This window comes from Acanthochromis polyacanthus, chromosome 14, assembly GCF_021347895.1.
Source record: "Acanthochromis polyacanthus isolate Apoly-LR-REF ecotype Palm Island chromosome 14, KAUST_Apoly_ChrSc, whole genome shotgun sequence".
Classification (NCBI taxonomy): Eukaryota; Metazoa; Chordata; class Actinopteri; family Pomacentridae; genus Acanthochromis; species Acanthochromis polyacanthus.
Window position 1 is genome coordinate 33,831,052 of NC_067126.1, and position 21,953 is coordinate 33,853,004.

Genomic DNA, 21,953 nt, shown 5'->3' on the forward strand with positions numbered 1-21,953 from the left:
GGTTCACTGTTTAAACTGCCAGTTTGCAGTAGCTTGGTGATGACTACTACATCTCAGATAGGGATACATGTGGCGTCTAACTACACTTCTAGCTACCTGTAGTTAAATTGATTAAATATTGCATTTCTATTTTCTTTAACAGAAAATTGACTCCTGTGGGACTTTTTGTATGCTAAAAGTAAGTATTTTAAATCACTATAATTACACAAACTGTGAAAAGAACATTAACATTTTTAGGTTTAGTTTATCAGTTTCTCAAAGTGAATTGATTACTTTAATGTGTTTTCTCTGCTGCTGAGCTCAAGGCTTGTGTATTAGCAATACGACTCGTATCTCTTGCGCTTGTTCGTTTTAAATAATCTTTTTGAGAAAATGTATTTTTCATGGCCTCTTGCCTTGCTGCTAGAAGACCGCCGGTTCGTGTCCCTGCCTTCCCAGGATCTTTCTGCATGGAGTTTGCATGTTCTCCCTGTCCCTGCGTGAGTTTTCTCCAGGTAGCCCCGCCTCCTCCAACAGTCCAAAACATGCTGAGGTTAATTGGTGATTCTAAATTGTTCATTGTCCAATGCGAGTGTGATTGTTTGTCTGTCTGTGTAGATAGAAAGACAGTAGAAAAACATTTTCATCTGAAATTTAAAGGATATAATGTCACATTAATATAGTTCAAGGGCGGTGTTTAATTTCCTCTGCTGGTGTTGTTTATGATGATCACATTTGCATCTCTTTGCAATTCCATAGATGAATGAAATAAGAAGTGCTTCTATGGAGGATTGAGGCTTTTACAGCATTCTGCATGAAAATAAGAAATGTATTTGATGACACAATGGTGACACTGTTAGTCCTTTATTATGAACAGACATTCATATATTTATTCTCATATTTTATTGCGTTGTGTCTGATCCAGTGTATTTTCTTTTATGTAAATCCCAAAACCCATTTCAGGCATATTTACAATGTCAAAAAATGACATTCATGGATATTAAATAATATTAGTAGCAGACGCATATTCAGTACAAATATTGAGCGATTCTTAGTGAAAATAAATTCACATTAGACCCGGCCTGAAGAATAAAGACTGAAGAAGAGGAGACGTTTACTGCTTCCTGGCTATGAATTACTCATCTTCATCATCGTCATCATCATCGTCATCATCATCCTCCTCTTCTCCATTATCATCTTCTTCTTCATCATCATCATTCTCATCATCATCATTCTCATCTTCATCATCATCGTCGTCGTCGTCGTCGTCATCTTCATCATCATCTTCATCTTCATCATCATCGTCCTCAGTGTTGACTTTGCCAGAGAGCACATCTTCAATCCAGTCCTCCAGCTCCTGAGCCGTGGGCAGGTCCTCCTCATCCTCCATCTCCATCCACACGCTGTCCGCCTGCACACACACACACACACGAAGAGTCAGGAAAACCTAAGCAAGGCGTCACATGTGGTCTGACAGGTTCTCAGAGACTCACGTCTGTAACGTTGACGACTCCGATTTGGGGTCTGAACAGGTCCACCTTGAAGGTCTTCTCCCAGTAGGGGATCAACTGAAAAGAGTCAGAAAAAAGAAAGCATTAGACCTTCAAATGTGATCTAAATGCTATATGATTCTGCATCCTTTCTTCTTTTTATGCTTCAGTACTTTGTGTCCTGCCTGTCTAAGCCTAGAGGTGTGTCGCTCACCAGGGGAAAGTCATCAGGATCAATCCAGACGATGCTGAGTTCAGGTAGGTGAGTGTTGTCTCTGGCCACCTCCTTCAGGATCTCCAAGAACTCAAAACCATCTGAGGAGATTCATAACAGCAATTCATATTCATTTTCCTATATTTGTAAAAACAAGTTGTTGTGTTTGAAGGTCATTACTGGACCGGCTGCAGTGACTTCCCAAAATGTTTCACGAGCAGTGCTGATAATCTCATCACACTCATGGCAAAAAAGTAAATAAGTGTATTTTCCCAAATGTATTGCCTTAAGAGGGCCACGTCATGCCCATCCTCTTGTTCTTTTCCTTCTCTGAACAAGCCGCTCAGGTTTGCAGCCTCTTATCACTGGTTGCATTATTAAGCACTGCATGGTCTTACTCCAGCCTATCTGTGCTCGCTGTGAGTAAACAGGAAGGCGATACTGTTGGGTCCTCTAGCAAATACATTTGCTGAAGCAGCTTTTAGCTTTTGGAACAGGCTGCCTGACAATCCCAGAGCAGATGTAAGCAAGGATCTCCAACTGCTAGGTTAAAATCTAAATCTTCAGTCAGAATGTTTATTCTGTGGTTTAATCACATTCTAGATGCCTTTTATCTGTTTTTTATTATTTCACTTTCATTTCTATCCATCTTTTTTTGGTGTGTTTTATCTGCTTGATTTATTCTATAATTCACTTTTTAATTTTTATTTTATATGTTCCTTAACCTCCTTTATTATTTATTCTGTCCAATTATCATTGTGTCACTCACTTGATTGACTGAACATCAGAACAGAGAAGCTGCTGCACGATATGTTGTAAAATGTCAACAACAAATATGTTCCACAGCCACGTGTTTATCGGTTTCAACAACAAACTGGTATACCACCATAGAACATGCTCTTACCAGGGTCCTCCTCCTCAGCAAAGGCCACAATGTGGATGCCTTCAATATCATCCTCCTGAGAAATATGAGATTACTGTAAATCTTAGACAAAATGTACCGATGTCTCCTCTGCACATCGTTGACCATCACTCACCCAGGTCTCAAACATGTCTTCTGCGCGTAACTTTCGCAGGGTTGGTCTGACGGCACAGAAAACACATCAGATTGTTTATGCAATGGGGAAACATGTTTAATGCAATACATGCAAATAGCACAGCATTGCTCTTTGTTTACCGTCTGTGTTCGATGATGAATTCCACTAGCTCCTCCTCAGAGTGAGGTTTGCCTGGTATAGTGACTGGCTCCTCCATGAAGGGCTCGTAGAAATCTACCTCATTCATTTTCAGAGTCAGTTCTTTGGCCACCTGAAGTAACAAAGACAGGTCATTCAAGAAGATCCTCATTTTACTGTTTAGCATTTGTGTGTTTGCCTGTCACTTACAGATTTCTCAAATGTGGCAAAGAACTTGATGTAGGGCTGGAACTGTTCTGCAGCTTCTTTAAAAGCTTCAAAATCTGGGGATAAAAAACAAAATGAGAAAAAGAAGGAGTTAAGAACAATATGATTGTGCGGCAGTGTTTTTTTTAATGCTCACACATCTGTTCATCGTTTCTTTGGCTGTTGTGTACGTGACATTTGCACATCAGGGAGCGGAAATAGCTAAACTTTGACCTCAGCTTAATGCTCCCACAGTTGGTCAGACGGGATGTAGCAGCAGCTCATCGATGCAAATAAGCTACACTATGCAGCATGTGAGAGGAGAGCAGGCAGTGGCAGCTGTGTGCGCAGCAGCGACAAAAATGGATCTGTAAATCCATGAAGATGAGGGGGTTAAAATGCACTAATGTTATAATGAAGGACGTGAGCCATAGAGTGTCCATCACAGACGCAACTCGACTGTGAGCTGTGTTTAAAACACACAAATACATTTTACAACACACTCACGCTCAGAGTCTTCATTCTTGAAGTAGCCAATGAGACGGATCTCTTCCTCCATCCTATCAAAGGCTCTAAGCTCTGCAGCATTTCCTATCACCTCCACTGGCTCCTCCAACAGCTACAGATGGACAGAAAGCACTGTGAGCTTGTAAGTTTGGCAGGACTGGTGGTTTAGTGCTAGCAGCTGGGAATCTGCCCTCAGAGTCTACTCACATCCAACAGGAACTCCACCAGGGTATTAGCTGAGAGCAGACCATCAAACTCGATCACCCTGTCAGCCTTAAAAACATACACGCTTCCCTCCTCCTCTAAGCCTGTGATCAAAGGAAATTGCATGTCATTAGATATACTTGAAATGTTTTCTGGCTGTTAAATAAATAACTGTGATTCAAAGCAATCCTTCAAGATGTTCTGCCACGAATCAGATAACAAGTAGATGTCTTTATATATGTATATACTTACCCAATTTCTTTGACACTTTTGCATCTTTATGGGAGTCAACCATTCCAAATCCAATGTCCTTCTCCTCCATAACCTGAGCTGCCAGCTGCATCCAATATGAAAAAAAAAACACCATCAAGGACTAAAGTAAGAACAGGACTAAACACATAACATGTAAACAACGAAGACAGAGAGAAAATCTTTCATTTTGGGTTCTAAGTTCTGGAAACAAAGTCCAGTTCAGTTGAAATATGAAATGAGGCTGAGTTGTAGTTCTGCAGCACCAAAGTTGGCGATAAACCAGAGCTGCTCAAGCTGCCAACAGGCCAAAGAGATACAGTTACATAATCATCTGGACTGCCTTGTTCTAAAAATAACCAAAGTAAGTGTGTGTATATATATAATTAGTCTGGCAATTGTTCTGCGAAGTACAGTAGATGAGCTCAGGATACATGAGATGAAGCAAGCTAATGAAATCAAAGGGTAACCTGTGGGGTTTTGGACCACCAGTAGTGCTATTTCACAAAGAATTTATAGGTTGATCCTCATTTGTGCACATGTATGCACGCAGGTTGGCTTCCAGTTTTACTCTATTTCACTGGTTGATTGTCGGTGGAGGAAATGCACCAACAGTGGCAATAAACAAAACTGCCCACAACTCAATATAAATATAAATAACGCATGATTCTAATTATTTAATTTCAGAAAGTCCAGAGAGAACCATAGGTGGAAGAATAATTACGATGTTTTGCTCCGGTAAAACTATAAAAACCACAACTAAACTGTATTTCCTAATACATTTAAAAGCACACACTAGCAGAAAAATGCACCTGAAATCAAAGCTAAGTGCATGCACAAATGGTCCGATTTTAAGTATTTAATTTCACATTTATATAATTAGAATATTATTTTATGATTCATTAAATGGGTGCATGGAATTTATTTTAGCAGGTCTTTAAACTGCTATATATGCAGTCTTGACTTGAAGAGTAACTTGTTTTCTCTAGAAATTCCATTTGGTGTCAGACAAATGTGGCTCAGAGTAATCAGAGTAGAAAGTATCATACAATGAAAATGTATTTTTTTACAAGTAATTCAGAATTCTTCTTAGTTAGAAAACTTGAAGGTTTTAAGTAATTACATCCCAGCACTCAAAGTGTTTTTCCACTAGTTAACAAAAAGGAGATCTCAAGTTTATTGTAGACATGTCTGCAACTTGTAAATATTGTAAACAAATTAGCTGAAAAGTTGCAAACCTAATCTGCTCATGTCCAGTTCACTATGATTACAGATTTACTGGATGTGCTTTGATGGCTGCCAGACTTTAGCAGCATGGCCCACCTGTGCTGTGTAAAATAAGTGAAGCTAATATCAGGACTGCATGTCAGGGATCAGATTACCTTTAACAGTTCAAAGAGCAACGTGCCCTCAGCCATGTGTAACATGAGACAGGGCACTGTTTCCTACTATATGGCACTTAAAGAGATTCATTTAATGCATCAAGTTGACCTGCTTCCTGCTTCCCACTGCTTAGCTGAGCCTGAATACAAAATATACCTTCAAATCTGGGTTTGCTTTGATAAATGCATCAGAGAGGGGAGGGTAGTTGTGCCCTTCAGGCTTGTAGCACAAAAAAATAATAATACACATCAGCTCTTGGCCTATTTCTGCCAGCAGAGGAGAGCCAAGGGGAGTGTTAGCCACTGCATTTCTATGGGATGGAAATGCACATTGAATTAGGCTGAAATAACCTTAAGTGACAGCACTGTATCTCACTGGATTACTGTGGACTCATAAGCACACTGACCTTGAGGAAATGCGTACATACTAACAGTTTTATGTCCCACCAGTTGGCTCTGCTTATTGGAGCATTAACGTTGAGTCTTTTATATGAATGACAGGAGTGTCCTTTCTCTTACACCACTGCCAGCAAACCAAATCATCTCATTTCCCGATAATTTCCCCCTTTTTACTCCCTCTGTCATTTCCTGCTACTCTGTCCCTGCACCTCTTCTCTTCTTGCTTCATTCATCCTCGTACTTTACCTCCAACACCAGCTCAGTCATCTGGTGCTGTTTTTGCAGTTCCTTGCTCTCTGGTATGGGCTCATGGTAGAACAGGCAAAGCATGCTGTGCTTCTTCATGGCTTTCTTGTAGTTCTTGTCGTTGATATCGAGAACACGGTCTTTCCCATCATAGCGTGGGAACTCCAGGCCCTTCTCGGCCGGGACCGGAGGCACCAGGCTCAGGCAAGGGAGCAGGAACAGCCACAGGGAGAGCATGGTCCAGAGCTACCACACACACCCCCACAGTATGATTTGGTTTCACAGTATGAAACTGCTCGAGCAGAAAGGTCAGTGGAGGATGGAAAAATGTAAGAAATACTGTAGGAAGATTTATAAGTTTGGCAAAAAAAAGTGGTTCGTCAGTGGCAGTTCTCAGTTATTCCCTGTAGTTGAAAGAAATCCAAAGTATCCTGAGGACCCAGAAACTCTTTCTCCAACTGCGATTACTCCTTCACAGCTTCCCTCTGCAGACACAAAGGCGAAAGAGAGGCACTGTCAGGCCTGTGAGGTACTCAGGGGGTGGATACCATACATAGCAGCCCTTCTCCTTCTCCACACATGCAGGATAGGCCCATTTTTAGGAGACCAGTTGTTTGAAAGCTAAAAATAAAACACCAAGTGAGAAAGGGAGACAGCAAAGTATGACAGTGGGGGTTTAATAATGAGTTACAGTACTGACTCTCTGTGATGTCTCTTTGAAGGTGATGTGGGAGGAGGGAGCTGAGCCACAGAGATTTGGGCTTCAGTTATTTTGAGGTGTTTAAGTTTGTAAGAAACCAAAAACAGCAGACAGGATGTTTGGTGATAGAGGAGAAAATGTATTTCAGTTGACAGCTCCTGGGGCATTATGCCAACAGGTGTGTAAAGGGAAATTCAGACAATCTGTGTGTAGTGTTGGGTCTCCCATTGTATTCGCGTCATGATTGATCTGACCCTGGTTTGGATATCTAAATAAACAACCTATGCTTTGATTGGAATATGAGTTGGCTTGTTTTGTTGGTTACTTGTAACTGAATGTGCATTATTAGTTTACCCTCTTTTGCTATTTTCAAGCTTACAGAGTAACGCAAAGATTTTCCAGTTAAACTTCATACCAAATACCACCATGAACTCTTTCTACAACGCTGACAACACAGCAGCAGCTGCACCTCTACTTTTACCCCTTCCTCTTTAGTCTTTTCATCTCTGCTCTTGTCTCAAGTACAAGTCTGGGAACTTGGGATAAGGCTTCTGCTGCCCTCTTCGGGTAGAAATATACATGACAGATGTGAGTTCTTACTACTTTCAACAAACGTTTTTTCCGTCTCATGTTGTTTCCCTTGAAAGATTTTTGGATGCTTTGGTTGGAAAAAATACTGACTATTTCACAAGGAAAGGAGAATGGAGAAAATCTCTTTTAAATTTTTTAAAGTCATGTAACTAAAATACTTATTTTTCCTTTTTTTCGTCTTCATTTCCCCCCCCCACAGGTTTATCTTATGAACTTATGCCTTAACACTTCCTCACATTCGCTCCTCTCTGTCCTGCTGTTCCTACAGACATGTAGTAGTGGTTTGTTTTTGGATTTACTTCTTATCTTGAACCCATACAGTCAGTGACTGAGTTGTGGTGTTGAGCCTTTAACCCACAGAGATCTATGGTTAATGAGAAATAGTGATTGTTCCTAACTACAATAAATAAATAAAAATGAATATCTAAAAAATAGAACGAACAATGAAATTATGTAGCTTTACACTGCCAAGAAACGCGGTGTCCTTCTGTTAATCTATCTGTCTGTCTTTGTGCAACATTACTGAAAAACAGATTTGAAAGAAATTTTCAGGAAAGGTCAGAAATGACACAAGGAGCACCTCATTAGATTCTGGCAGGGATGTGACTTATAATCTAGAATATATAATTATGGTCACCAATATGTGGATTTTGAGACCATTGTATATTGGGTGAGGATTGGCATATTACAATTTTTTAATCAAGTTAAAATTTATGTTTCGTAAGCTAATGGGGAAAAAAACTTCTTTTTTTTAGATGGTAATTAATATCTGAATTAACAATCTGTCTAAAGAAATGGTTTTGCTGTCTTGGACTGAAGTTTACAACCAGGTCTGCAGTACTGACATTAGTTCACTGACTGAAGGATTTTTAAATTTAGAGGTGAACTTTTGGAAGTTTTGTCATGATCAAAAAAAGTCAGTGTGTGTGTGCGTGCGTGCGTGTGCGTGTGCGTGTGCGTGTGCGTGTGCGTGTGCGTGTGCGCGTGCGTGTGCGTGTGTGTGCGTGTGTGTGTGTGTGTAAAAAACAGACTGAGACTGAGCAGAATCTTTCCATCTTGCAATTTCTGTAATTATCATTGTTACATAGGATGCCATTTCAAATCAACTCCAATCAACGTGTTTGAAACATGACGGGTTTGGATAAAAAGTTAATTTTACAGGTTTGTGGGAAGATATGTGACACAATAACACATTGGTTGTGATTAATAATGGACACACAACAAAGGAAATCTGTTTCTGTTGCTGCCTCTGCAACTGATGATAGCAGAGACTAGCTGTGAGCTTCATGTCTGTTCTTGCATTATCCAGATGGAAAGTTAGTTACATCACCCTGATGTATGTGAGTGGTCCAGTCCTCCTTGATGTACTGGTGGTAGGGGTCATTGGAGTGCTCTCCCCTTTTGGATTTGACTGTGCTCACCAGCATGGCCACAATGATGAAGGCAAACATGCCGATCATCACCGCCAGATACCAGATGACGTCCCTGAAGTTCTCCTCAGCCAGAGTCTTGTCCAGAGCGTCGGCTGCAGCTGTGATGTTACGCCTCCAGTTGTTCAGATATTGATCCAAAGCACTGGTGAGGGACTCCTCCAGATGAAGGGTCACGTTGGACCAGTCGGATCCACTGATCTAGTTGGAAGGATTGCATAAGGCTTTTGATTTTTTTATGTATTCCCATGAAGTTTAAAACTAATTCTGCTTGTCTGAAAAGTAGTGTATTGTATTCAAATTCTACTAATGTTACAGAATTTAGACCAACCAGTGTACAAGCATAGAAAAGGAAAATGGAGATATTTATGTAAATACCAAAAAAGTACTTTTAGAGGAAATTGTTCAATGTGTTATGGACAAACAATCAATGAACACACTTATCCTAGAAAAAAACATTTACTACTTAGTAACTAAATGAACCACACAAAATTTTAAAGTTGGATCAAAGACACCTTAGATATTTTGTATATATTGTTCCTTAAGAGTTTAAGACTCAACTCTGCTAATTTGCTTTGTTTTTCACTCCAGTAAATTTGATCAGAACAGTTTTGCACTGCTGTTACATTTTGATTCAAATATTGCTGAGCTGTGATTAGTGCATTGAATTATAGGATGTGTCATTTCTATTTACAAAGCTTCCACCAAGGACAAGTCAATAATCAGGAAAAAAGGCATAAAAAATGCACAAAAACACGCACTAACAAAAAATGTCTCATATTAAGATATCAGTTGAGACTTTGGGTTTTCAGGATCTTTAATAGTTCTTGTTATTTACCAAACCCTGCAACAACAATGGGTCATATTAAATGAATGAAAGTAGGTAAGATTTATACCAGCTGTAGAAGAGCACTAGAAATTACTGTGATACAGTATGTGAGGTTGTAAAACAACAAAAACATCAGCACCATTTTGTTCTGCCCACTGTACTTACATGTACTCTCCCCCAAGGACAATTTAACTCTCAACCAATATACAGCAAGAGAGAGAAAGATTTAACGGTCTAAATGCATTAAAAGTTACATTTTTTTTCATACTGCACTAACCTTTTGCATTGCTTTCAAAGGCCCCATCATGAAACTGGCCAGGAGCTCAACAAACAGCGGAGGTGTGTTGGAGCTCTGCAGGTCTGAGTAAGCTGCAAAGTCCTTATTTCACTACTTCACAGTAAAACACAGCTAATCACTGCTCATGGTTTATTTACCATTTTTATCTTTGCTGCTTTGCTGAGCAGCAGCTTTTGCAGTGAGGAGGTAGGTCTGATAGAGAGGTGTGACCTTGGAAATGTTAGGCAAGAATGCCGATGTTTTATTTAACTGATAAAGTAAAAGGAATGCTGTGAGCACAAACATTCACACACATTTATGCACACATTATATCACAGTATAAAATAAAATAACTGGAGAGTTGTTTAAGGATGGCTGGTTAGTCTGTTTATTCACCTGTAATTCCCCATCTGCCACACAGAGGGAGCTCTATAAGAGGAAACACGATTACCATTCTATAGCAGATTTCACAGTAGTTCACACTAGATGGCAGCATAGTGCAACATGTGTGAGATTTATATTCATATGCATTCACAGTTTTCTTTTCTGTGCAATATCAAATCACCAAATTAATTGTTTGTCCTCCTGTTCTGCAAAAATGCAAGCAGATATTTGGTGAATGTAAGAACTGAAGTTTGATGTAAGGTGATTTGAGTCAAGGACACTTGCTCAAGGACACTTCAGCGTTGTATCTCTTTTGCTGACAAGAATCCATGAAGCTGTCTCCTGTGACTGTTGCTCAGAGGCGGTGTTTCCACCCCACAGAGCCACACTGCTGAAGGGGACGACTCCCTCCACCTCTGATCAGTCCCAGATCATTTATGTTTGGCTATGCAATCCCAGCGGGGGGATGCTTTTGCTGACTTTTTTTTCTCTCTGTAACAAAGAACAACTGCGAAATGGAGCAGTATGCACAAAGAGCACAAACGCAAAGGCAAGAGACAGACATGTACACACACAGGAAAGTGGATTTTTAGAAAATGAGTGATAAAATTCCAAAGCCTGAAGAAGAGAGAGAGAGAGAAGTTAAAGAGGTTAAAACCACAACAGCAAGATCCTATAGGATTTGTAGGTCTTACAAAGTGCCTAATCTGCTTTCATATGCCAAAAATATTGCATAACACTAAGGAAATGTTAACTACATGCAAATGCAGTGTTGTCCTTGTGCAAAGGTTACAAACTGGTTTCTTATGCAATTAGGAATTTCTATGTGCAAATATGAGACGGTAAAGAATTGAAAGTGAACGCCAATCTGCACGATGTCTCTGGACTCTTTCCTCACTTACTCTCTGGTAAGTTTTCAAACAGCTTTCTGCTGAGTTTTCCCTGTTGGCTCAGTGTGATGAAAGCTTGTTACAACATAATGTGTGTTGAAATGAACTGACAGCAGGGGAGCAGAACATCTGATGCTTTTCATAATAACGGATAGGGAGGCTGCATCAGCCAGTAGAGCGTTGTCTTTCCTACTTTATGTATGAAGTGAAATCACTCAGAGAAGTTCAGCAGATAAGTCTTTTTAACGATTGTAAAAGCATAAACACTCTTAATGTTGCACTGAATGCAAAGACACAGACAGCTGACAAATATAAGTCAAACTCCACTGTGCAGCCCCCAATGACACATATTTTGCCATTTAGGTATAACTCAGCACCATTTGATAATTCGGAAAAGGTACCCTCGATTAAGGGGTTTTGACTAAGAACTAATTGTCTTATTAGTTGTTGATAAATATGTCACTTCACAACATCATTCTAAGCTATTATCAAGATAAACCTTTGGCTAACCAGATTATGAATAATCTGGCAATAGAACAGATTTTCACAACTTGGAAACCTGAAAATTGCTCTTATAAATAATCTATAAAGCTTTAATGAATGGCTTGCCAACCAGTACTAAAGCAGTTAGTTGCAGTTTAGAAATATTTCTATACAGTGACATATTATAGTGCGTAATGATGCTTCAGAGTTGGAACACTAAATTCATAGCTTTACAGTTATGTAACAACAGTGGCCATGATTCTGTTTAAGCCACACCGTGTCTGCTACCCATCCAGTGCTGGAAACTGATCATTTGCATGTTAATGAATTTCTGAAAATAAACAAAAGATGGCACACACATCCATATAATTAGTAAAATATACAATACCAGTTTGTACTCGAGGGAAATGTGCAAAAAGATCCACGTGAACCCAATTTTTGTGTGATCAAAGAAAAATTAAATAAAATGTTGTGAAGTTCAGTTTCCTGTGGGTGTAAAGAAGCAGAGCTATGACTTATAGAACCAGAGGCCATCTGGCATAATCACAGGTCTGGCTGGATTAAACGTCAGGGGTCAGAGATCACAGCAACAGAAACCCCCAAGGCGAGGGTGACATAGGCAAAAGAGAGGGCAGTGCCAACACATCCAATGAACCATAAACCCTCAGGTATGCTTGAATGTTACATAAAGTCTGAAACGCAGACATGTGCATTGAGCACATTAAAGCCATGCACTGTTATTGTTGCTCATAAAGACAGGATCACACTCATACAAAGGAAATTCTGTTTCCTCATTAAATGTGTGTGTGTTTGTGGGGCACTGGGGTTATGCCGTTCATACACTAGTTTTTCTGTATTTGCAGAAGTCAGCACTTACGATTACATAATCATTAATACAGTACAGTCATGAGTTTGATGATTTTTCGGTCAGTTGTTTACAGTATCCATTCATTCACCTGCGGCCATCAATCTAAACTGACAGTAGCTAAATCCTTTCTCGGGGCAACAACCAAATTTCCATGCCACTGAGTCATCTACTTTTCAGCGCAATACAAATATGCTGTGTTCTAATTTGCTTCTGTTGGGTGTCGTCCTCCTTATCTTTGCTGTTGATTTGTTTAACCTTGAGGAATGACATCGCAGTACTTTTCCATGCAAACATTTGAGGTTTCTTTCAGACAGTGGCAAGTAACTTTATCTGAATAGTAAACCCAAAAGTCCCTTTAAAAGTTTGAATATGTGATTTGCATGTTTTTGTTCACGGTATGGGCCTTGTTGTTTGCTGGCAGCAGCGGTTTTGAAATGAACTGGTTTGGTCTGACTGGTGGCCACAGGGGATGGTCATTCCCAGTTTGGACTGTGGTGGAAAGTCTGCAGCCAGTACTGGTAGCAGCAGTGGAATGCTTTCTTGAAGTGTCCTGTTAGTCTTATGCTTTTCAACTCCGGGATATTCATCCACAGTAATCTCTATTACTCATGTTTCCTGCACAATCATTTTCAAGTGTCTTCTTTGTTTCGAAAAGTTAAGAAAGAAAATCTGTGCCTTGTTTACATCAGCCTCACTGGTGAAAATGGGACATGAAATGCACCGGGATTTCTGTTCTCTTAGCACAACAATCACTGTTTCCCTGGAGTGACCTGGAGGTGTTGTTTTTGTTGTTGTGGATGATGCACAAATCCTAAAGCGGACGTGATATATCAAAAGAACACATTCAAATCTTATGTGATGATCACTCTTTCAATCTTTCTGGTGTGCTGCAAAGGTAATTATATCTCATCTAAAGATACTGTGAAATCTGGGATTAACTGATATTCTGTCTTTGTTGATATATGGTGCTGCACGGTGATGCAGCAGTAAGTCTAGATTAGACAGACATGTCAGCTCAGGGTGAATATATTATGCATGTTTAAAACAGAGATCCTAAAAAGAGTGGATCAGTCCTTAATTTGATACTAACAGCCTGAATCCAAGTCATGTTTTGACTGCATTTTTGCTCAAAAGAATGCAGTACTTGGCATCTGCAGTACCCCTGGTTTGTTGATCTTTGCTGGCTTAGACATGCCTAGAATTGTTGCTCTACTCCTAATTTTAACCCATGCTTCAGAGACAAACTGTAGTCCCAGCTGAGTGGGTAGTAAGTGAGAAACACGGATGGTAAATTGTTTGTTGTATTAGATGATGCAGAGGAAGGACAAAAAAGAACATTGCACAATAAAGAACCAAAGACAGGTCGGTCTTCTTTCCTTCTTTGTATTCATTCTGGATTTGTTCCAATGCAACTGAACTGGTAAAACTGAGAAATCTAAAAGGTTTTGACATGCAGTCAATTATAGACCAGAATGACAGTTTGATTTATTTACTTATTAATTTACTGAAAGCTCAAATGTTGCATAATCTTTCTGAAACACAGCTGGTTTGCAATTGGAGAAGTCCAGACAACAGTTTAACAGAGGTTTCTTTATAATGGTGGTGTACGGGGAAGATGCTTTTTGACCCACTGTTTTTTGTTTTGTTTTGTTTTGTTTTTGTGCAATACTGTATCCAACTCTCTTAATGCATCTATTGTTTCCCAACTCCTGAAACAGAACTGTGGGGGAATTTCCTGTTTCACTTCAGCTCTCCATTGGTCCAATAAAATTGTTCCACATGTTGATGACATGATAACAATAAATTGGCCTCTAATGACAGAGCAAGTCAAGATAAAAGCAGGCAATCAATCAGTTTATAGTGGTTGTCTTGGAAGATAGAAGTAAAAATGGAAATCCCTCCTGCATGAAACCGCTGATTGGGCCTGAGACTTGTCACTGTGGAGCGGCGAAGCAACAAAAAGTCATAAAATGCAACAGAAAGTAGAAATAAAGCTGTTAAAAAGGATGATGAGTGGAGGAAACGGGTGCTATGATGATCTTAAGATGACAATCATCTTCTTGTTAGAACTTCAGCTTCAATTTTGAGCACCTTTACTGTGTCAGTCAGGAGGTGTTCTACTGTAGACCAGCTGGTGATGTCATCACTTAAATTCATGGGCAACAAATTGGACATTTCTAGTTATTTACTCTAATCTGTTTTGCATAAATTTAGATCATAACAACACATTCGCATCAGGTCAATTCTCAGTTTTATTATAAATGAAATAAATGATTGCAAAGCATCTACAACGTGTAGGGTCACATGTTATCCCCTTGACATTCATTGTCGCGAATTTGCATCATACCGCTTTCATTCAGACTGCAGCCGAGATAGCATATCCATTCCCCCAATGACAGTTTGTGCATATTCAATATGTACCTCGGAACCTTTTGCAAGCACTGGTTTCTTGTAGGACCGGTCGGAGTGGGGCCTAATTATTATATATCTGTTGTTATTATTATATATCTATGCATCTATGTTCTATGTGTAATAGATACATTAACAATCTCCACTTATTTTAGCATCAGCTGGAAAGCAAAAACACAAAAAATGTTTTTTATTTAATTGTAAATAAATTCAGGCATCAATATGCAGAATTTGATGTGACCTTCCTTGCATGGTTAATGGATGTTAAAAGTAATAAGAATAGCATTTGTGAACATCTGTTACTATCAAGGTTCGGAGAATTGTGTAAAATCAGACATTTGGGAAGTTGCAGTCTTTAGAAATGTAGTATTTCAACTTTATGTGCACACTAACTCCATATCACAAATACGGTAGACAGCATTTTCATCCTGGGTCTTTGCAGGTTACTATGGTTATGCCACTACTTGCCAATTAGCGAAATAATATGTTTTTAATATTGCAACACTTCTCAGAGAAAAAGATTTAAGTTCAATCCCCTTAAGGGTTCGCTTTGAGAAAAAGAAAGTTTGAACATTACCTGTTTTCTGGACGCCATCACAGCGAGGTCAAGTGATAATAAAGAACCCTGAGAGAAGAGCGATGAGGATTGTTTTTCGTGCACAATGACACACTATGAGAAGCCTTGATAATGTTTTCTTTGTTACATATAAACTGGTTTTATTCTGCATATCATATCAACAACTTGCTGTGTCTATATCAGCAAACTCTTTATCAGAACTTGACACTTGACACCAATGCTTCTCTGCTGCTGATTTGTCACTAATCAAGAATGTTTTTTGCCACTGGGCGCTTTGACCCAGAAAGACAGGAAAAGGTCTTAGCGGTGTTTAGCCAGTCGCGGCCTTAGACACCTATTCTTCCTGCTGTTATTTCTAAAGGTGGTAAATATTTCCTCTGGCCATTGAAGCCCTTTTCATTGGATTAATGCCAGAATCTCAGGCATGCCGCCATACTTTAGTCGGGGCAGCGCATGGGGAACGTCAGGAATGCATTGACTGTGTGTTTGCAGTATTTTTGAAAGAGCACATCGCATTCCATACATGGCTGCTTCTGTTGTCACACCAACGGGAATGAACAACAAGGACAAGTTTCAAAATGTCTGGTTTGGACAGAAAAGCAAACACAAAAGCAGAAATAGAAACACAAACTACAAATCTCCATTGCAGAATTCAAAATTCAAAAATAACTTGGATGGTGACTTTAGGTGGCACGAGGAAGCACCATAAATATGGACTTCTTCATCTTTTTCTTCTACTTGTTATTCTTCCTCCACTATTATTGATCACTTGACTTTCTATCACAGCTCAGTCACTGTCTTCTTAGTTGTTGTTACTTATTTTTTGTCATTTTAAAATGAAACATGTAGAATAATGTGATTCTGATGAAAGTGAAACCGTGTGTCACACATGATGCATTCAGAGACTGTTGGAAAGCTGAAAATCTGATGATTCTTTTCATTCTTTTTACAGTCTGTGTCTCTGATAAATGGTGTAATTTGGTCATTCTTTTTTATATGTATAAACATAGCATGCCTTTCAAACCCACCAGCAGCAAGTTTTAGTATTCAGAGAGTTAATAGTATTCAGACTACACAAATGAAAAACACTGTATTCAGTACTGTTTGCTGCCATTATGCATCAACATTCCAGGATCACTCTAATCTCCGATGACTTTCCCATATGCAAAGAGGTGAGATCATGGAAAGTTTGTGAACTAGACAACACCCTCTGAAATTCCTCCACAAGAGGGACAATGGCAACCATCCAAAGATGAACCTGACATTCCTTTTAAAGCAGCAAAGCACCAAATGCAACAACTCACGACGTTCATTATAAAACCAAACAAATAATCGGTTGCATCTACAAAGAAGTATAATCTGCTTACATTTTCTTAAATAAACAGTGATAGTCGGTATGATTAACCCTGAGAAACTTTCAACAGACTATGAGTCAACAGAATGGCACACCTTGTTGATAGGGGAACCAGTCAAGTCGGTCCCCAGCAAAGTCGGCCCCTCATCTACTCAGCCCCATTATGACAGCAATTGTGTTGCGGCGGCAGCAGTGCAGCGACTTCCAATCGCTGAGCCGTTTACAATCGTCGTTAACAAGCTATCGTTAACGTCGTTACCATCTCGCGGGAGTATCAGCGACAATAAAGTGTTCAAACTTGAAACGAAATCGGTGGAAATCGGCGGATCCGTGGAAAATTCCCATCCCTGGACTCTACACTTCATGGTGATTCGATTACAGTACTGTACATGACTGCTGTCACTGAGTGGTAGCTAGCATTCAGCGCGGTGGATATTAGCAGCCGTTCGATATTACGACTCGCCGACCATAAAGATACCTCACCCCCCCAAAAAATTTCTCCTCGAATTTAGACGATTCACAAGAATGACCCTGGCAATGATAAAATCCGCGGAATTCCGCGGCTCCGCGGAAAATTCTCATCCCTGTGATAGCATGCATGGGTCAGTCACAACATTTAAGCCAATAATGTATGGGTCCCCCTTGTAGCACCACAACAGCTCTGGCCTGTTGGGCAATGGGCACACGACCTCTGGGGGTGACCTATGGCTGGATGTTGGCAATGGATCATTTGGGCCCTGTGTATTGTGGGGTGGAGCCTCAACAGATTAAGCTTGTTCCCTCTCATCTGATGCCTTGAGACATTCCTGAGAAGGACACACTGTTCCGCTGGATGACTACCTCTGCATTGGGAGGCAGCATGCTTAGTCTAGGGTAGGTGGGTTGATTGCATCAAAGTGACGTCCACATCAATGCAAAGACTTAAGTTTCTCTGCAGATCATTGCACTGCTACGATGAAGATGATAGACGTTATGCACTTCACTGGTCAGTGGTTGTTGTGAGTGACTGGTGTTGCACTGAAGTAAAAATAATGATTTATCAGCACCCAGTGAAGACCAAGAGATTTTGAGAGGCAGAATCCTAATTTCTATGAAACTATAAAGCCGTGCCGATGCTCAGTGGATTATCCTGGCAGACAGAAATTTGCATCTCTGTATAAGTAGGAGGTCAACAGGCCTGACACCCACAATTCTCCACTCCTGAGCTGCCTAATTACTACTTATCTCCGTCGAGCCCAGCTGTTACTTGAATGACTGGTTTGGTTGCTGCCTCCCTCTTGTCAGAAACATATGGAATTAAAGCACGGTGACGTATTTGCCTCATGAATCACACAGATCACAGATACTTTATTTTTGCACACTTTGCATACTTTATTATATTGCACAATTTCATATACAATGAAATTTAATTCAAGCTGCCCTGCCAATGGCAGTTCTGACTGCTGTGCCTAGGAGCACGCTGTCTTTCTTGAGGAAAAGGGAAAAAAAGGACATTCGGGATCCGGGTAGGGATAGCAGAGGGTAAAATGGAAAAAAAAAGTTTGTTATATCAGATGAAACCTCCGATGTTGGGAAATTCAATTTGAGAAGAAACCTGAAAAAAACAAACCTATCTCTTCTTGTTGTGGCTTGATTAAGACTTTAACAGGGACACTTGGGAACTGCTACTGGAACCATAAATTGTGAATTATCTGAACCTTATTCATGCTGTTTTAGGTGGAGAGCTTTAAAAGGGTACTGTTATGGCCCCAGAGCTTTTGTCTGCTGTTGCTCTTCTTACAGGTCTCTGGGTAGGCGGAGCTGCAATCACCTAACCAGCCACACCTGGGAAGGGCACCAGGCTATATAAGCTTGCTCTGCTGCTCTTTGCCTTCTGCTCTGCTTTGTTTGGTCCCTGCTCCACTCCACACCTACAGCCAGCCATGCGGTCCTTGGTGGTATTTAGATTTGTTTTACCCTGACAACACACGCCACACATTTCCCACTAACACCACACACCCTCACACACCACTGATCCCCACTAACACACCCCATTATTATATGTCTTTATCAATAAATAATCTTTTGTGACACTTAAAGCTCTGTGCATTTCCTCCTTTGTTGCAGCCTACAGAGCGAGTCGTAACAAATTGGGGGCTCGTCCATTGTCAGGTGTGACCTGCCGTTTGGTGTGCTTCTTCTACTTGAAGTAAGTTTTGTGGAAAATCTCATTTGAATTGAGCACTTTTGTTTGCACAGCAGTATGAGCTGTTGCAGTTTGTGGGCTGTGTGCAGGTAAACTTCAACATGGCGATACATGTGAGTCTTCCTTTGGTCTCAGCTTTGGTAAACCTTAAAATGCTTATTTGAGTGTGCTCTGGGAAATGTACTTTGAGGTGTTTTGTGTTTCAGTGCTCGTTTCTTCGGGTTGTTGGTGGCTAAGGAGACTGTTTGACTGTCCTTTGAGAGTTTTGAACCACAGAGATGGGAAGAGGTGAGTGCTGAGCTAGCTGTGCATGATAGAGAAAGTTCCCTTGATAGGTTTAGCAGCGTTTCCCCTTTGGGTTTCGCTGGGGGGAGTATTTGTAGTGTTGGAGTACGGTGGCTGGAGCATCCCTTTTCCCCTTCCCTAAAGCTACTCGGGAGCACATCCGTGGTTATGGGGGGGTTGCCATTTTTCTGGTCGCCTTTCTCAAACCAGCGGGCTACAGTGCATAAACACCCACCGCCATGCCTCATGAAGACTAGGGTTAGTTAGCTAGTTAGCTGTGTGAGTGGGCAGTTAGTTAGAAGGGAATTTTCCATTGCTGTGGCTGTTTAGGCCTTGTTGCACACTGGTAGACCTCAGTACTGTACTTTGTCTTGCTGGCTCAAGTGGTGATAATCTTAAACATTTGTGGATGCACCATGTGAGGATTTTATAGATGAGTCCACAAAGGAGCAGTTAATAAGAATTGATTGCTGATTATTATAATGCAGATGTTGGTGATGAAAGAAATAAAGAAACCATAAAGGAAAATTTGAAATTTAATGTGATGAAGCACTAAAATATCTAAAGTGGAGAGTTTTAAAGGCCTTAAACTATCTGGGTTAAAGACTCCTGTTAACATCTTGGTATCTTGGATTATGTGATTACCTTATGAATGCTGTTGGCATGCAGCTTAAATGTTCAATAAAGAGGAGAAATGGGGACAAATGTGTCCAATAAAGGACCACTGACTTTCTATCAGTTAAGGAAGTGCCATAATGTATGAAAAGTTAACTCCAGCATTTGATGTTTTTCCACTTTTCCTATGAATTGTTTATGGTAATCCAGACTCACACAGTCATACACCTTGATTTTCATGTCCTAAAATGAACCTGACTAAATCCTGACACTGCTGCCAGGACTGACATACTTACATAACTTCAACTATAGCTTGAAGCCTCTTCTCAAGCATCCATCTATAATATCAGTCATTCCATGCTGGCAGAGTGTCAGGACATGAGGATCCGTTAAGGGCATGAGAGAGTTCTAGCGTTTTAAAGAATTACCACCAGGAGACTTAACACTAACACAGGAAACAGGATATGAGCATAGACTGAGGAGATTAGGCTACCTTTATTATTTATCTGGGGAAAATCCGTCTTGATTTTCCTTCAGGCAAACAGCATCTTATCCTACACAGATCTGACTGCTACGTTGTTCTACTCAAAATCTTTAGATCTGTGGTTTCTTTGAGGAGACAGACTACATCCGACAGTAAGATCAGTTCACATACAGTAAAGTAAAATGAGCTTGTGTCACCTTATCTGACAGAAATTAATGTTTCCTGTTATTTCTGACCATTTTGATTAACAGAAAATGTGCTTAATGCTTGAGTGAATGGAATCCCAACTAATAAAATTGGTCTTCTTGGGTATCCTTTTGATGCTGGTGATTTTTTTGAACCCTGTTATCTGAGAATATCACCCGTGTGTTTTGCGGGCAGGTGGATGAAATATACAAGCCTGTTTCAAAATAATCGTGCAATATATAATTACATTCATATTAAAAAAGGTGACAAATAGCTGCACATAGACTGAAATGCATATTGCTTGAGTCATTCCATCTAATCCATCCATTTCAAGCATTTGTCTCAGACTATTGTTCGTGTTTTCACTGTCCAAAACAGACAATGAACAAAGCATGGCCTGAATGCCAGTACTTTTCCACAAGGACAATATCATTACTTTCCTCTTGGGAAAGAGGGGAGGGCACGAGTCGACTGGGGGCTGGTGGAGGAGTTGGCAAAATGTGAAGAAGTGAAATGATATACGGCAAATCCAAAATGTGGTTCCCATCAGAAGGCTGCCACACTATAGATGTGTTTTACACCAACACAGAAGAGCTGAACAACTGTACAACATCAGTAAACAGTGGTCTATCAAGTATTCATTTGCAAAGTAATAATACTGGCTTGTCAATGCAATTACTATATAAAGGAAGTAAAAGTATTGACAGCAGAATGTACTTCGTTCAGTTACTATCACAACTTTTAACTATTATTAAAGCATGAACCTACAAGTAGTATGTAGAGCTCGCTTACTCTCTTCATAAACCAGGTTTTCTCATTAAAATGTAACATGTTTTATAAACTGGTCAAAGTTTTGTATATAACATCCAGTTCTTTAAAGAAGCCATAGCTGTTAATAAATCTAGTGGAGCATAAAATGTACTATTTTAACAAGTAACTGGTGCTAAACTGAAAGAAATGAAGATGAAAAAGGCCATGCCTCCCAGTCAAAAATGATATCATTTGTAACATTTTATCAGTTTTGTTGTACCATACAGAAGTAGTAAATGTTCTTTGGTGCATTAAACCACTGAAAATAAATGAAGCCATTGTTTTCTCAGCTTTTGTAGCATTTCACCCACAATTAATCATTTCCTTGACAGTCGCCTGAAGAGTGTAGAGGGATGTACTTCTCAGTGAGCAGAGGTGAATTAAGGCCATTTTTACTCACAAACTGTCATAGCCATTCACATTTATGGTTTAGTGAATGATGCACACATTAATCACATCTTCCTGCACACACACGTCAACGTTATCACACTGATATTACACAACCGTGTGCTTGAAAAAAATCAAGCGTGGAACCGAGGGAGAG

At 40.0% G+C, this 21,953-nt stretch overlaps 2 protein-coding genes across 2 annotated transcripts; both read right to left on the minus strand.

The window, feature by feature from the left end:
• Window positions 1-827: 827 nt before the first annotated feature.
• On the minus strand, window positions 828-6,620 carry casq2 (calsequestrin 2). The gene is made up of 11 exons (XM_022201914.2): window positions 6,053-6,620; window positions 4,029-4,113; window positions 3,780-3,880; window positions 3,573-3,684; window positions 3,069-3,142; window positions 2,861-2,991; window positions 2,721-2,766; window positions 2,588-2,642; window positions 1,684-1,784; window positions 1,473-1,547; window positions 828-1,390 (listed from the first exon to the last, which is right to left on the minus strand). Exons 1-11 carry the CDS (start codon window positions 6,287-6,289, stop codon window positions 1,115-1,117), a joined length of 1,293 nt encoding a protein of 430 aa, XP_022057606.2. The 5' UTR covers window positions 6,290-6,620; the 3' UTR covers window positions 828-1,114.
• Window positions 6,621-8,386: 1,766 nt separating this feature from the next.
• Window positions 8,387-10,133, minus strand: LOC110956433 (potassium voltage-gated channel subfamily E member 2-like). Its single transcript, XM_022201913.2, has 2 exons — window positions 9,880-10,133; window positions 8,387-8,974 (listed from the first exon to the last, which is right to left on the minus strand). Exons 1-2 carry the CDS (start codon window positions 9,907-9,909, stop codon window positions 8,645-8,647), a joined length of 360 nt encoding a protein of 119 aa, XP_022057605.1. The 5' UTR covers window positions 9,910-10,133; the 3' UTR covers window positions 8,387-8,644.
• Window positions 10,134-21,953: the final 11,820 nt, after the last annotated feature.